The sequence below is a fragment of the Eublepharis macularius genome, chromosome 6 (genome assembly GCF_028583425.1).
Source record: "Eublepharis macularius isolate TG4126 chromosome 6, MPM_Emac_v1.0, whole genome shotgun sequence".
Taxonomy (NCBI): Eukaryota; Metazoa; Chordata; class Lepidosauria; order Squamata; family Eublepharidae; genus Eublepharis; species Eublepharis macularius.
This window is the reverse complement of record NC_072795.1, coordinates 71,932,472-71,948,606: the sequence shown is the minus strand read 5'-3', so window position 1 is coordinate 71,948,606 and position 16,135 is coordinate 71,932,472. Positions and strand designations below refer to the sequence as shown.

The following is a 16,135-nucleotide window of genomic DNA, read 5'->3' as shown; positions in this document are numbered from 1 at the left end:
AACATTCAAACATTTGCAGCTAGGGTTTATATTGTTCTCTTGTTTTTTTAATGTGCTTATATCTCACCCATTTTCCAGTGAACTGAACATGTCAGTTTAGGTTTAAAATACGTAAGTTAAACGTACAATTTTCACTACCTCTCTGGAAAATGGAGGTTTGACATGCCTCAGACAGGAGATCACAGGGCTCCACCAGGCTTTGTATCTTAGTTAATAGCCATTGACGTCCCTATCTTCTGTTACTGAGCTTAATCCTTTTATAAACTCATTCCTTCCCCCTTCAGAACCTGTGGCTATGAATTCTGAAAATCAAATATAGGTTGATCTATTTTTCTTATTTTGAACATATCATGCAGTACTTCCATAAAACATCCTTGTCATATGGAAAGCATTCCTAACACCTGAAGTTGTCTTTTGTATAAGTGTTATTGTGCTCTTTTTAAAAGGTAGGGCTACTCCCGTCATACTGCAATTTCTTCCGTCATTTTCCATTCCTTGCCCAATAATTCCGGATATTACAGTCACCTTTTTGGTGGCTCCAGTGTGTTGCCTTATATTTTCAGGATATTGTCCACAACAATTCAAAATACCTTCTCTCAAAAGGGAAGGAAATACTATTTCAGAATACTGCAGGTTATATGAATAACTGTAGTTATTTTTCCAGTGTTCAGCATTTTGTACTTCTCAACAATGAATTTCATCTACAATTCAATTTCACTTCTGATGTCATTTTTTTTAATAGACTCACCCTCTGCTTTATAATTAACTGTTTTCAATAAGCTCTTTTTTCTGTGAATATTTACTATTTCTTGGACTAATTTCACATTACTATATAATTTATAAGCAAACAGTAGTGTTTTCCTCTGTCCACTATCCATGTTTAGATATTTAAAAGACTTGAATGTTAAATTATTCTGTTTTTCAGAACTTTGCAATTTCTTGAAATCTTTTTGGGAGGAGTCAAGTTGGACTGTGTTTTTAAATACAGTTCAATCAGTTCTTAAATCTGGACCCATTTATCACTTGCAGTGCAAGCACCCATTTGTCCCTCTTTGTTTCACGTATTTCTTTTAAGATAATGTTTCTAGATAAGATTTTGTCCAGCATTTTTATCTTCACTAGGTTAAGTTTTGATGAAGGAAGATCTTGGAGCAAGTACAGTTTCACTTCCATCCCACTTTTTGTTGATGGTGTATTGGGGGAACCTGGAGAGGAGACCCTAATAATGACGTAAGTGTGGGATATAAAGAAGATAATGGCGAGAATCAGATAATTGGTATGGAAACTTTCCCTAGTTCCTGAAGTGTATGAAATTAGATTGGCTTTCATTTGAATATAGAAGAATTAATCTTCATTGTTGATATATCCCCTGGCTAAATTTAAACTAATATCGCTTCAGGAAATAATCTTATTTTTAAAGCATACATGCCAATATGATTGTTTAGTATTTGCTATTAATTATCAGTGTTCAAGTTAATTCATCCCGCTTCATTCAGACAAACTGTGCTCTACATTGTTTGGGAACTACTAAGTATGCCACTGGGACCTAATGGACATTATTTGGAAGCAAGGAAGTAGAACTGGAAGCATGGTTGTTTACATGGTTAATGATAACACTAATTAACTGGTAGTTTAGTTTCTTAAGCCATGAGAGAGGCATTCAAGGTCTTGCATTCCAACATCCGAAGTCCTGAGACTCATGGAGCAGAGCCCAGTGAGGTCATGGGATGGGACTTGATACTGAATAGTGTCAACATGGTATAGAGGTGAGACTGGGGAGATTCAGGTTCAGATCCCTACTTGGCCACTAAGAGCGGGACCACAAGTGACGCCTGACACAGGTTGGACACTTGCCAGCTTCCCTCAAGTTTTGATGGGAAATGTAGGCAGCTTGGCGGAATGTTGGACAAGTGACAGTTGAAAAGTCCATTGGACAGCAGTCAGAGAGTCAAGCTGCAAGACCAGGATGCCTACATTTCCCATCAAAACTTGAGGGAAGCTGACTAGTGTCCAACCTGTGTCAGGCGTCACTTGCGGTCCCGCTCTAAGATCACTGGGGGATCTTGGACCAACTACTATCTTTGGTATCCTATCGTTCCTCACAGGGTTGTCATGAGTATCTGCTGGGGTAAAGGACCAAGGCTTCTTAGAAGAAAGGAATTTTTTTAAAAAATTAACTCAATGGTAGTGCTTCTACACACTACTAGGACTGTTATTATATAGTATCAGTGAATTTGTGTAGACATAGTTATCAAGCTTTAAAGATATGGACTACTAGTACTGACCACACATGCAAAATATTATGGAAATATAAAATACAGTTGATTGGTTAGTACTAGATTTATTGCATTGCATTCCATTATCCATGTTCATGTGCAATAGTTACCACAAGCAAGAGTGAATAGAAGTTTTAAAAGAAGCCATCAAGTGTGTGGGCTAGCTGACAGCCCTAAGATTTCGAGCGACCGCTTTGAGGCTCTGAGTAGGAGTCTCAAACCTGAGCCTCAGGGCCAAACCTAATAAAGTAAAATAAAATATAGCCTTCTCTTCTGACAATGAGATAATGAGGGGTTTTTTTTTGCATTCTGTAGTTTCCAATTTAGATATTTTTTATTTGTTTTAGTTCCAACTTATTCTAATAACAAAATTAATCAAAGAGATAATGAGGTAATTTTTGTTTACTAAATGGTAAGTTATCTTAATTTCTCAAGCTTCATAAAATAGTCCCAGTTGTAGAGATATTTGCAGCATGAATTACAAGATATTTCCTGTTTTAGAGGGCAGAAAATACCTGTAAGTATGCCATACCATCCAATTAATTACCATAATCTGTTACTGACTGCAAAGTACAATCTGACATCCATCTGTCATTAAGTGTGTATGTGCGTTACTTCAGAGCACCCTAATTATGAGTTCCTAAATGATCTTTTTTTTGAAGAAGCCTCATAAGGATACCTGAAGTTAAACTTACAGAGTCTCCAAAATCATTCTTTTTGTATTGTGTAGAGTTTTTGGACACTTCAGCCATCGTTCTGAGTGGCAGCTGGTGAAAGTAGATTACAAATCAATTTTTGACAGACGATGTGCTGAGGATGACTACCGACCCTGGCAGCTTCATAGTCAGGTAAAAAGTGTGAGATGAGCTGTTAATTTTCTGATTGAAGCTAAAGTTCTGTTCATTCTAATATATTGATGCAGAATTAAATGAATTGGCTTACCATAGGGTTCTGATCTATGCAAATTAAATTGTACTTAATGAGGCCTTGAGGTGAATCTTAAAGGAACAACTAATCAGTAACAGAAAATATGAATTTAGGGTTTTTCTGATACTTTCCATTACAAATCGCTCTCATTTATTTGCATTTATTAGCCACGTTCTTTATGGAGTAAAGAAAAGACTAGTCAATATTTTCTGAAATAACTGGAATTCTTTGTCATCACTCAAACAGAGGCCAACGTGTATATAGTTATACTTTAGGGATAAAGCTGATCATGGTGGCATGCCAAAAGAATTTTTTTTTCTTCTCCCAACTTAGGGAGAAGCATGTATCATGGGAGCAAAAAGGATCTACAAGAAGCGTAAATCAGAAAAGAAATGCATGCAGGGAAAATATGCTGGAGCTATGACTTCTGAACCATGTGTTTGCACAGAGGCAGACTTTGACTGGTAAGTAGAGCTTTGAAAAAAAAATCAAAAGGAAAGCCATAGCAAGGGTATCACGAATATCCTTGTTGTGTTCCTAACGGCCCTGAAAGTACTAACACCGTCAGTTCATTTCAGGAAGTTCTTTCTCTGATAACTTCATCCCTGTAAAATAAGCAGAACTTTAACTCCTGCCTTTAATCAGCTCAGATGAGGGGGCTGGAACTAGTGGAAGCTACCGGTGCTTGACACCAGCTTGAGTGAACCTTGCCCAGCTCCCCTTGCCCTCAGCAGGGTATCTGCCAAATGGTCAGGTCGCCAGCCAAGCTTTGACCTGCGAGAGGCTTCCTTTGTGTCTGCTACAGTTCAGAAGCTCATCTCTGCCCTTAGTATTTCTTGGATTTCATGAAATGTGGTGGGCAGGAAAGACCGGGAAACAGAAAATATCTTAATAAAGAATTGAGAAATATTTTGATAAGAACTTAGAATGAAATTCTGGAGACAAAATGGTGATTAATCTTGATAGAGGAGTTCTATCTTGAAAGAGTTCAGAAGAAATAGTTGGATAGCTAGTATTTAAAAATACTGACAGTTATACTAATAGGAATTGTTATACAAATAGAAAAAAGCACTAACAGGAATACTTATAGCAATAGTAGATGCTAGGGATGGGCATTTCAGAATTATTGTTATTGGCCAGCCCTTCACACGTCTTACATACAGTAACTTATATGTTCTCTATACCCATGAAGCCTTTGTGTAGACATGCTTGAATAAATTACATCTGCTGAGATAAACAGGTGATGGAATGGATCATCGAGGAGGAATGAAGAGCAGCAGCATGTTTTGGGGCACAAATTGATGTCTGGTGTGAGCTGGATTTTTATAATCTGATCTGCTTCTTTGATTCCCTATGCTTTCTATCAGGCCTGGCTAGAGGACTCTCTCAGACTCTCCACTTCATCAGACATAGCTGCATGAGTTAAAGGTCTTTATTATGAGATTTCCACCAGTAGTGCACTGTACAAAACAATTGCCTGGAATGCCAGAGTGAAGCCCTCCCAGAATAGAAATACCCCTCATTCTCCTCCCCCTATTTCAAATGAAAGTCAGTTAGAGTTGGCGCGCAGCTCCTAAGCAGGAAAAGCCAGGGAGAGATGCAGAGCTGCGTCCTCAGCTGGCTGAGTTCATCTGGGAAAAGCGTGGCCCCACTCGCTTAAAAACTCCCCCACCTGCACCAGGAAGTAGCCCAGTTCTTGAGAGTCTCTGTTGAAATGAGCTTTCAGTTTACACCAGGCCAGGGGTGGCATGTTCAGATCCCTTGCTCCTCTATTGCATGGCTGGGGAAACACCCTTGGGGCAGCAGGGAGGGTAGGTACAGCTGGAGGTTTCTGAGGTAGTCCACCTGGGAGTCCTCCCTGGTCAGGAGGACTGGGTGGTATCCCTCCCCCGCCTCCTTGGGCCTGTGTGGCTTGGTACAGTTCTCGCAGTCCCTCCATGATGTCGAGCATTGTCTGCTTGACGTCCTCCACCTTGTCTAGCAACTCCTGCATATTGGTACTGCCACTCAGGTCTCGGGGTTTCTTGTCACTCTCACACTGGTCTTTGGCCATGGCAGAGTCCCCATCCTCTGTGTCTCCGGTTGGTTTCTATAGGAGGGCCCCCAATCCTCTGGGGCCTGACCCGAACAGCTGTGCCTCGTCCTCGGGGTCCTCGACTGGATTCTCCAGGGCCCCTGTTCCTTCCCTGAGACCTGGCTGGAACAGGTGCGCCTTTCACCTCTCCTTCCAGTCCTTCATCCGACCATACAAAGGACATGGTATCCATCCTTGGGATGTTGCACCCAGCCAGTGTAGGAAACTTGGTCCTGGCTTGGGAATCGCCCTGGCCCCGTGCACCTCGCCTGTCCCAGGCTTCAGCATTCCCACGAGGTCTTTAGGTATGCCCTCGGGTTTCACAGGAGTTCCGTTGCCTGCTTTGTCTGCCATGGCGCAGGTAGGGTGATCTCACCGGCTCCCCTGGTTCCAAGGGAAAGATGGTGCTTACAGGCAAAATGTCAGGTCTGGCTAGAGGACTCTCTCAGACTCTCCATCAGACATAGCTGCATGAGTTAAAGGTCTTTATTATGAGATTTCCACCAGTAGTGCCCTGTACAAAGCAATTGCTTGGAATGCCAGAGCAAAGCCCTCCCAGAATAGAAATACCCTCATTCTCCTCTCCCTATTTCAAATTAAAGTCAGTTAGAGTTGGCACGCAGCTCCTAAGCAGGAAGAGCCAGGGAGAGATGCAGAGGTGGGACCTCAAGGTCGGCTGGCTGGTTCTCAGGCATCTGGTAGTTCCATACACTCCCACCTGTACTGATAAGACAGCTCAGCAAAGCAGTAACGAGACAGCAGCAAAGAAACAGCAGAGAAATGGCAAATCAGCTATTCTATTCCCCATTCCCCCCTATGTATGGCTCCATGTATGGCAGGCAGGCTGGCTTGGTACCCCTGTCTGACACTTTCTCGCCACATTAGACAAGCACCCTAACATAAACTAGCATCCATGCTAGTCAATTTGATTCTCCTGTGCATCTGGTATCAGGTTTTCTAGCTTCCATCAAATCCTTGAAAGAAACCAATAGAATGCCAAGAATTTACAAGCTTTTCTTTTTCTTCTTGCTTTGAGCTCTGCAAGGAACCCAACATTTCCCTGCTCTTGGTTGCTACTCTGCACATGATTCAGCGGGTAACCTGTGAGAGCCAGTTTGGTGTAGTGGTTAAGAGTGTGGGACTCTAATCTGGAGAACTGGGTTTGATTCCTCACTCCTCCACTTGAAGCCAGCTGGGTGACCTTGGGTCAGTCACAGCTTCTAGCTCTCTCAGCCCCACCCACCTCACAGGGTGTTTCGTTGTGGGGATAATAATGGCATAGTTTGTAAACCACTCTGAGTGGGTGTTAAATAACCAAGTCATCCTGAAGGGCGGTATATAAATTGAATGTTGTTATTGTTGTTGTTGTTGTTGTTGTTGTTATAACCTTATGAAACCTAATCTCAGTTGGATGAATCCAATATAATCAAAGTTAAACCAATTTCCATATGTTTTTTTAATGTTATTTAAAAAGTGTAAACAGCAGCACCAGTATCAGAAATTTCAATATATTCTGAGATGATTTTTTTAAAGTCATGAGCAGGTCTGACAAATTGAACATGTTTAAAATACTGTAAAATTCAAAAGACACACCAAAGTTGTATTTATTAAAGGATGGCAATTTTTGAGAGTTGACATGAACCAAAGGTTTCAATTATTTTCAGGTATGTCATCAAAATTACTGTTCATATTTAGGCACTGAAAATTGGTGATCTCTGAAGAAGTAAGTGCTGCAGTGAGATTAGATTTGTGTGCATTGCCCATATCTTACTACCAGGGGGCAATGGTGTTCCAGGAATGATTCTTCCAATGGAGCTGGTCTTTCTAGCCCTAAGGACAATATTTCCTAGCAACTGCCTAGAAACTAGATTGTATTTATTCAAGTAGTAAATGGATTACACAGTGACATGTGTTATTAAAGCATTTATTTACTTGTATTCTTTGTGCTTTGCTGCAGCATTTATGATATCATCACCCTACCAGCAGATCAAGGCTTTTATTCCATACAAAGAATTTTATTTTTAAAAATCTTGATTATTCAGTTTGGATGCTCGATTAGCAACAAGTATGATTTCATAATGTTTGATTAACATCCTATCTTGTTTTGTTGAAGTACAATTTCTGAAGATGTGTTTATGTGAGGGCTGAAAAGACCTTTACTGTCCCAATTCCTCCCTTGAGCTGCTGAATAGGTTTCATTCTCCAGACTCATAGCCCAAGTTTATAAATTGCCACTCCAGTCGGAATAAAAGACAGAGACCATATTGGGATATAAACAGGGCCACTTTATTAATTAACACCAACATAACATAACCTGTCATTGCGGCAAGGGATCTAACTGCGGTACAGGTCAAGCCCTGGGGTCCTGCTGGACCACCGCCTTGACCTGTCTGGGTGACCCCAGCTGCCCCGGGGGTGTTCCATCCGAAGGATGGCTGGGACCCGGCGGCCAGGCGAGTGGTTCCCCTTTAAAGCACCAGCCCCCACTAGCCGTGGAGCCTAGGGGCGGCCTTGTCAGGGTTCCCCACCAGGCAGTCTGCCCTCGCAGCTGGCAGCCGTACAGCCTCACCAGCCGCTCCTGACAGACCCCCATTTCCCAACTAATGGGAATGTGCCAAGGGGTCACCGGCCCGCTCAAGCTATCCTACCTGCCAGTGGCCAAACTATATACAATCCACCATACCACCAATTCAAAAATTTTTGCAGTGCGAGGTAGGCGAAAAACAACTTCCCAGTCAGCCAATTGGGGAAGAAGAAAAAATTCCTACCTGGCCCCGTAAACCGGCGACCGGCTAATCCCGCACTGTAACAGGGAGAGGTGGGTGGGACGAGCAGACACGCGGCGACTGAGGGCGTCCTATGGGGCGGAACCGGCTAACTAGCCGTTTGCTCCGCCCCTAGGCCGAATGCCCGGATGGGCAAAAGCGCGGGCTGCCTTTGCTCCTTCCGGAGCGGCAAACCCGGCCCCCATTCGAGCAGTCTTTCTGCCAAATGGGAAGGTGCCGTATTGCCACTCCAGTCGGAATAAAAGACAGAGACCATATTGGGATATAAACAGGGCCACTTTATTAATTAACACCAACATAACATAACCTGTCATTGCGGCAAGGGATCTAACTGCGGTACAGGTCAAGCCCTGGGGTCCTGCTGGACCACCGCCTTGACCTGTCTGGGTGACCCCAGCTGCCCCGGGGGTGTTCCATCCGAAGGATGGCTGGGACCCGGCGGCCAGGCGAGTGGTTCCCCTTTAAAGCACCAGCCCCCACTAGCCGTGGAGCCTAGGAGCGGCCTTGTCAGGGTTCCCCACCAGGCAGTCTGCCCTCGCAGCTGGCAGCCGTACAGCCTCACCAGCCGCTCCTGACAGACCCCCATTTCCCAACTAATGGGAATGTGCCAAGGGGTCACCGGCCCGCTCAAGCTATCCTACCTGCCACTGCTAAGAGTCAAGCCTCTGCTTAGGCCCTAGCACCCCACAGGTGGCTTATGGCCAACCTGAGCCCTTGCCGCAAATCCTCCAGGAAAATTTTGTTGCCACTCACCGACAGGTGGACCCCATCACTACGATAGAGGTCAGCCACCTCAGCCTTAATAGAGGGGTGTGGCAGATAAATCCCCAGACCCCGGCCCAAGGCCTTCTCCAAGGCCCTATTGGCCCTATGACGTGCCCGTTCAATCCCCACAGGGTCCAAAGCTTCCCTCCAAACACGGCGGGGAAGCATTGCCGACCATATAATGAGTGTGCCAGGCCAACGCTCTTTAATCACCCAAAGGTCGGCCTCCGCTTGCAAAGATAGGGCCTTACCCTTCACCAGGCCAAGATCATTGCCACCGAGGTGGATGACCAGGATGTCAGGCTGAGGGCCGTACCTTCCCTCAAATAGGAGCGGCAAGAGACCAGGCCACCTCAAACCTCTGCGACCCTGCCATTCCACCGTAGCCCACAAACTGAGGCCCAACTGCGAGCCGAACTGGGTCTTCTTTGCTTGATGAGCAGCCCAGAAGACCATACTATGGCCACAAATCAAAACCCTCTTCCGTGTGTAGCAAGCCGCTGCACCTGCAAAGAGACCAAAATCAAGAAGTGTTCACCTCTCCGCCCAAAGGGCGAACATACGACCGGAAGGCCGCCGACCGCCAGCGTCCCAGTCGCTGTATAACTGGGCCTGGGTACCCCATAGCCGCGGCCGTCGAGGCCGCCCCGATCCTAAAAGAATGAGTCCCAAATTTCAAGCCGCCGAGACCCAGTTCCGATAAAGCCTTCCCAGTGACCGACCAAAACTGATATTTGGTCAACGGGGAGCCATCAACGTGCCGGAAAAGTGGCCCGTCACCCTCTCCCCGTAGATCCACGTAGCACCTTAAAGCGCTAACTGGGCATAAACCAGGCTCTGCACAGATGCCCAAACGTAACATGAAGCCTTTCCCCGACTGGTCAGTCTTGGACCTCCGTACCCTGAGGGTAACCTCATCACCTACAAATTTGAGATCCCGCGCCCTCAAGGCACGGCCCGAGTGATCAGCCCGTGACATAACCACCAGCTCGCTGACCCTAAGCGCCCCAAAAAATGCGGTAAGGGCAGCCGCATGAAACAAAGCCGCCTCGAACCGAGAGCGACACAACTTATCCCAAAGCTCACCTAAGCCCCTGAGAATAGTAGGGGAAATTGGCTGCCTGTCATCCCTACGAGTCCCTGTTTCACGGGTCCACCCTTCAAGCATTTTCCGCAAACGGAAATCGCCTGTCCTATCTGCAAGACCCCTGGCCTTACTAGCGAAGGCCAAAGCTGCTAGCTGACCCCTGATGGACTTAACAGACAACCCGGTACCCCTCTGGGCCACGCAGAAATGCATGAGGTGCTGCACTGGTATGGGCCATACCTGCTGCAAGCCCGCATCCCGCCTAAAACCCGCAAATTGACGCACTGCTCGATCATATGACCGCCGCGAGCTGGGGGCCAGTGCTAGTTGAATAGCCCTTTCAGCCTCTAGCCTCCAAGGTTCCACAGTTCCCACGGCATCGTGGTCGGCGCGGCGTCCGCCTCGGGGGCAAGCTGCCGAAACCGGGGAACCTGAAAGCGAGACAGAGCATCTGCCACGCTATTGTCCAACCCAGGGACATGCCTGGCCAAAAACAAAATATTCAGTTTTAAGCACCGGAGGGTAAAGGCACGAACCAGCCTCATGACCCTCGCTGACCTAGATGTAAGAGACCGGAGGACATGAACCACCGCCTGATTGTCGCACCAAAAGTGGACAGAGTGGTTTGCAAATGCGTCCCCCCAGAGATGCACCACTACGAGGATAGGAAACAGCTCCAGGAAGGTTAGGTCTTTACACCACCCCCTCCTGACCCATTGTACTGGCCACCGTTCGGCACACCAGTGTCCTTGAAAATAGACACCAAACCCAAGGGACCCAGAAGCGTCGGACGCGACCTGCATATCAGCCGCTAACGTGAGCGGCTCCCTCCAAAATGAGACCCCGTTAAAGTCCCGGAGGAATGCCTCCCATACTTCCAGGTCTTCCCTCATCCCCTTATTTATGGAAAGGCGATGATGGGGGAGACGAAGCCCCCCCATGGCATCACACAAGCGCCGGAGGAAGGCCCTACCGGGAGCCACGACCCGGCAGGCAAAATTTAAATGCCCCACCAGCTGTTGGAGCTCGCGCAACGTGGCTTTCTTTTTTCCTTTAAAAAGAGCCAGCCGAGTCCGAAGATCAAAGAGCTTCTGGGCAGGCAAACGGGAGGCCTGCCTGACTGTGTCCAGCTCAATCCCTAAAAAGGTGAGGGTAGTGGCTGGACCTTCCGTCTTCTCATGGGCGAGAGGCACGCCCAACTCCTCCGCCAAGGCAATAAAGCCCGTCAAAAGGCGGTGACATTGCCCCACCCCGAGGGGCCCAACGAAAAGGAAATCATCTAAATAATGGGCCGTAGCACGGCATCGCAGCCGTGACCTGAGGGCCCATTCCAGGAACGAGCTAAAACGCTCAAAGGCAGCACACGAAATCGAGCAACCCATCGGCAATGCCCTATCCATATAAAACTGGCCATCGAACGAGAAGCCAAGCAACTCGAAGTCGTCTGGGTGAACTGGCAGGAGACGAAATGCGGACTTTATGTCGCATTTCGCCATTTCGGCCCCCACCCCGCATTGCCTTACAATCTGGACAGCCTGATCGAAAGAAGTGTATCGAACAGAACACATGTGCTCCGGGATGGCATCATTCACTGACCCTCCTTTAGGGTAGGACAAATGATGAATGAGCCGAAATTCCCCCGCGGCTTTCTTTGGGACCACACCTAGGGGCGACACTCTCAAGCACGGGACCGGGGGGGCCGAAAAGGGGCCCAGCACACGCCCTTCCAAACATTCTTTAGCTATTTTACACCTAACAACCTCCTCCATGCCCACAACCGAACGTAAATTAGAGGACATGAAGGGGGCCCTAGGACCCTGAAAAGGAATCCTAAAGCCGTAACAAAAACCTTCCAACAAAAAACGCGCTTCAGCGCGCTTAGGGTACTCCCCAAGGAGGCGTTTAAGGACCTTCAGGTTTATGGGGCTGGGGCCCTTTTCCAGCATTAGCAGGGGGCCCCCCGCCCCCACTCCCGCCTCCACGTCTTCCCGCCCTCTTGGATTGCCTGGTGCAGGAAGTGAAAGGGTGGGGGCCACCACAGATCGGGCACTGGTGTTTAAAATTACACACCTTTCTGGAGCACACCCCTTGAGAACTAAAGTCCCAGCACAGTAGCCGGGGTTGAACCGGCTGCCCCGCGGGTGCGCGGGTGCCCTGTGCGTTCTGACTCCTCTGCACCAGGTGGCCGCTATCCGAGCGGTCACCCGCATTTGGCTTGGCCGGGGACATAACCTGCAGCCAAAGCTGCTGGTGTATCCTGTCCCACTGCCAGGTCGGGTTGAGAGCGGCACGCATACGGAATTCCTCATCGTATTGCAGCCAAGCTGCACCAATGAAGTCCGTATGTCCTCTGTAAATTATATCGATGTATTGAAATAACTGGGCAGCCTTCCAAGGCTGGGACCTAGCCACCACGCCAGCATAGATTAACATGCCTGGCAGCCAGTTGTGCCAGTTTCGCTCTATCTTCCTGCGCTTCAACCTTTCCTTATCACGATCATCTAATTCCTCTTTATCTTTCTTTTCTAACTCTCGGAACAAGAGATTGAAAACATCAACATATTCACCACGCAGAATCTTATCCCTGGTGGCGGGCGTTAAATGATCACCCAGGGGCATCGCTGTATCCCCAAAAGGCATAGCCCCAAATGGAATGGTGCTGTAACCGTGCATCCCCCCTGCAGGAAAGCCCCATGGATAACATCCCCACTGATTAGAGTGGCTCACCGGTGCTTGGTAACCAGAGACTGGCGGGGTCTGTCCTGAAGACGGGCCAGCTACGTCGCTACTAGATCCCTGAAGCGCATTCCATGGCGCTTGCAGCCATGCAGGACTAGCCCCATAGCACTGAGGGGTGACTCCCATCGTGGAAACCATGTGCCCCTGGGGTGCAGAGGGTAGGGCAGGTACGTGACCCCATTGCCCCCAGGGCCAAGACCCTGGTGTAACAGGTGCAGCCGACTTACCATCACCTTCGGGAGGTTGAATTGCCACTGCCACTTGCCCAGATTCCTCCTGCCCGCTTTGCTCCGCTGTGCCGCTTTGTTCACCTGCTGCGGTTACTGTCGCTGACACCTCGCAGGCTCGCTCCCCAGCTGCTGGTGTACCTGCACTTTCCAGAGCAGAAAGCCTGTTAAGAACATCCCGCTGGAAGGTGGCTGAAGAGGCCAAAAGGGTTGAGCGAGCCCTCTTAGCCCTGCCCAGTGCTGGGCCACCTGCTCCCCTGGCTTGTTCCAAGGCAGTCAAGCGGGCCAAGATGTCTTGCCTGCCCTGCAAATCACCCTCATCCTCTGAAGAGGATGAAACTGGGGCAGGCCTTTTTGATAGGGGACGCTTCGCCGGCTGTTTTCCCTTAGACAGCCCTTTACCTTTCCCAGGCATATTGCACTGCTGGACCCGTATAAACTCACAGGAAAAAGGGGGGGGCACTCAAATACCCTGTTCAAAAGGCTGTTTGCCAATCACCACAGCAACAGGGACAGAAAAATTCCAGGCCAGCACCTAGCCCCCACCCTGCAACACCCACCCTGACAACGAGGGGGGGGGGTGAGATGGTACCACTTTACTGGGAGGGGGGGGCGACACACCAGTCTCTACCCCGCCGCTTTCCAGAGGGGGGGGGGAAGAGTTGAAGTATGAGGGAGATACCCTCTCAGATAGCCACCCACCGGGGGCAGGGGGGGGAGGACTCACCCGCCACCCAATATAGCCCCCCTCCAGCAAAGATCCCCTGTCCCAATGGCCCTGTTGGCCCACCACCAATCGCTGCCAGAAGGGGACTCACAACCCCTAGACTAATTAACGCCGCGGCGGCGCAAGCCGCGGCGGCGAAGAGGCAGACAGGCCGCAACGGGCCGCGCCGAAAAGGCAGATGCCGGGGCTCCTGCCCCTCTTCAGCAGCCACGGGCTGATTGCTCCCTCGCTGTGGCGTGAAACGCCGATGCGGCCGGCACGCTTCCGACGGGCCGCGGACGACGCGGGCCCGTCTGCACGCTGCAGCCCCGGGTACGTTCGGCCGACGGACGGCAGCAGGCCCTCCACTCAGCCACCTGCCCTGCCGTCGAGGCCCGTCGAGGCCCGCCGAGGCCGCCGCCCGTCCACCCGAAGAGGCTCTCAAGGCCTGCGCGCAGGCCTCGCAGCCGCCGGCTCTGCTCTCGGAGAGCTGCGAAGAAGCACCTCTCCCACGAGCAGACACGCGGCGACTGAGGGCGTCCTATGGGGCGGAACCGGCTAACTAGCCGTTTGCTCCGCCCCTAGGCCGAATGCCCGGATGGGCAAAAGCGCGGGCTGCCTTTGCTCCTTCCGGAGCGGCAAACCCGGCCCCCATTCGAGCAGTCTTTCTGCCAAATGGGAAGGTGCCGTATTACCTTGGTTATTTGTGGAATGGCAGAGCAGTTCCTTTCACCATGCAGATAAAAAACTATATGAGGCAGGGCCTCCACATAAATGTCATATGTAAGAGTTTTGTATATGCAGTTTCTGCCCCCTGCCTTTTTTGAAAGAGAAACATTACACAAACTCTGTAACATGGAAACCCAAGTTTTCAGTGCAGTGGAGGAAGAATGTACACCATGTTACCCAAATAGCAGGTCTCCTTAACTGGTTAGGGGAATTAGCATTGAGGCAAGAAAGAGGGGGTAACTTGGATTTTCCACCTATGTCTGTGGGGATTATTCCCTTAGAGAACTCACCAATATATCAGGCAGACGTTCAACAGGAAAGGTTTTTTTATTAAAGAGAAATAAAAGGCAAATGTACAGGAAATCACACATGGCACTCATACAAGGCTAACTACGAAAAACAGGGACAAAAGTGGTTGAAAGCACATCCATAATGTGCCCCATTCAGAGAAATCCTCCAGGAATTTAGAGCGAGGTATCACAAATTATGTAGATGACACCCATCACTATTTTATCTTAACAGCTATGTCAGGTGGGGCTATGGAAGTCTTGAACAGAGACCTAGGGAAGATAATGGGATGGATAAGGGCTAATAAACTGAAGTGTGGTTCAGACAATGATGAGCCAGCTTCTTCTGAAGAAAGTTACAGTTTCTGTTAAGGGGTGATTTTATAACATGGGAATGTTGCTGGATCCTGGCATATGGTTGGATGCTCAGGTCTTGTTTGTAGTGTGCAGAGCCTTTCATCAGCGTTGGCTGATATGCCAGCTATGGCTATTCCTCAAAAATCATGCTCTGGCTATTGTATCACCCCTGTGTTGGCACAATTTTTGGGCACAATTCAAAGTGCAGGCCTAAGCAGCTTGGGCTAGGAGTACTTGAGGAACCACATCCTCTTGTACTGCCCAGCCTACCAGGTAAGATCCTATTCTTAAGCCCTGCTGTCTGTGTCCCTGCTTGCAGAGGTGAGAGAGGTAGCATTCAAAGAAACATCTAGTTTGCACCTCAGCCTGTCACAGAATGTAGGTTGTTAATTCCTATTTCAGGCACCATCACCTGGCTGCAATGTGCTTCACTTCTGTGCACTCAATTCCCATGCTCAGACATCAGTAGGCAGGTTTACCCTTCACTGCTCCAGTTGATGCTAATGCTTGGTGATTGCAAGACAACCTGTTGTACCTACAGGTAGGCAGTGATTTGTCGTTCTCATCACAGCTCTGTGTGCATCAGAGAGGAGACAAGAAGTTCATTAGATTACAGACCTGCACGGTGAAAGAAGGATGTTAATGCCTCTCTAGTGAGCTGCATTAAGGAGCTGCTTGTGTGATTTATATACATATTTGTATGTGTGAGAGTGATATGAAATGAGCAATAAAAAAATCCCCTATCAGTGAAAAGTCGATATGCATGGTTTTGGGTGTGCCGTGGACATTTAATTTAACATAGTAGCTAATGCGCAAATGACATAAGATTGTGGGTTGATTTAAAGAACAAAAGGGATATTCAGGTGATGAATGTAGAACCTTCTGGAGATCCCTCCCCTTAGAAAGTTTTCTTTCAGCCAGGCTGTTACTGGAGTCTATCTGAGGGAAATGTAACATCACAAGACAGACACTGAGATGTTTTGTGGGATGAGGATGGGGGTCAGAAGCCCTGTTGCTTTTACAATTAGATAAACCTTCCCATGCATTGTCAATATAAGTGATTACAGAGACCATTTATCACGTTTGCCTGGTCATCTGTATGTGATGTTTTTTTTTTCTGCTGCTCCACATTCTTATATGTTGAAAAAGTCAATTTCTTTACTAAGCGGTAACGC

General features: G+C 48.2%; 1 protein-coding gene across 1 annotated transcript in view; it reads left to right on the top strand.

The window, feature by feature from the left end:
- Positions 1-16,135, top strand: part of SORCS1 (sortilin related VPS10 domain containing receptor 1) — a 699,625-nt gene that overhangs the window by 590,488 nt on the left and 93,002 nt on the right. Inside the window, exons 14-16 of the mRNA XM_054983089.1 lie at positions 1,123-1,230; positions 3,007-3,124; positions 3,537-3,667. Of these exons, the coding sequence (XP_054839064.1) occupies positions 1,123-1,230; positions 3,007-3,124; positions 3,537-3,667 (357 nt within the window). The remainder of the gene's footprint in view (positions 1-1,122; positions 1,231-3,006; positions 3,125-3,536; positions 3,668-16,135) is intronic.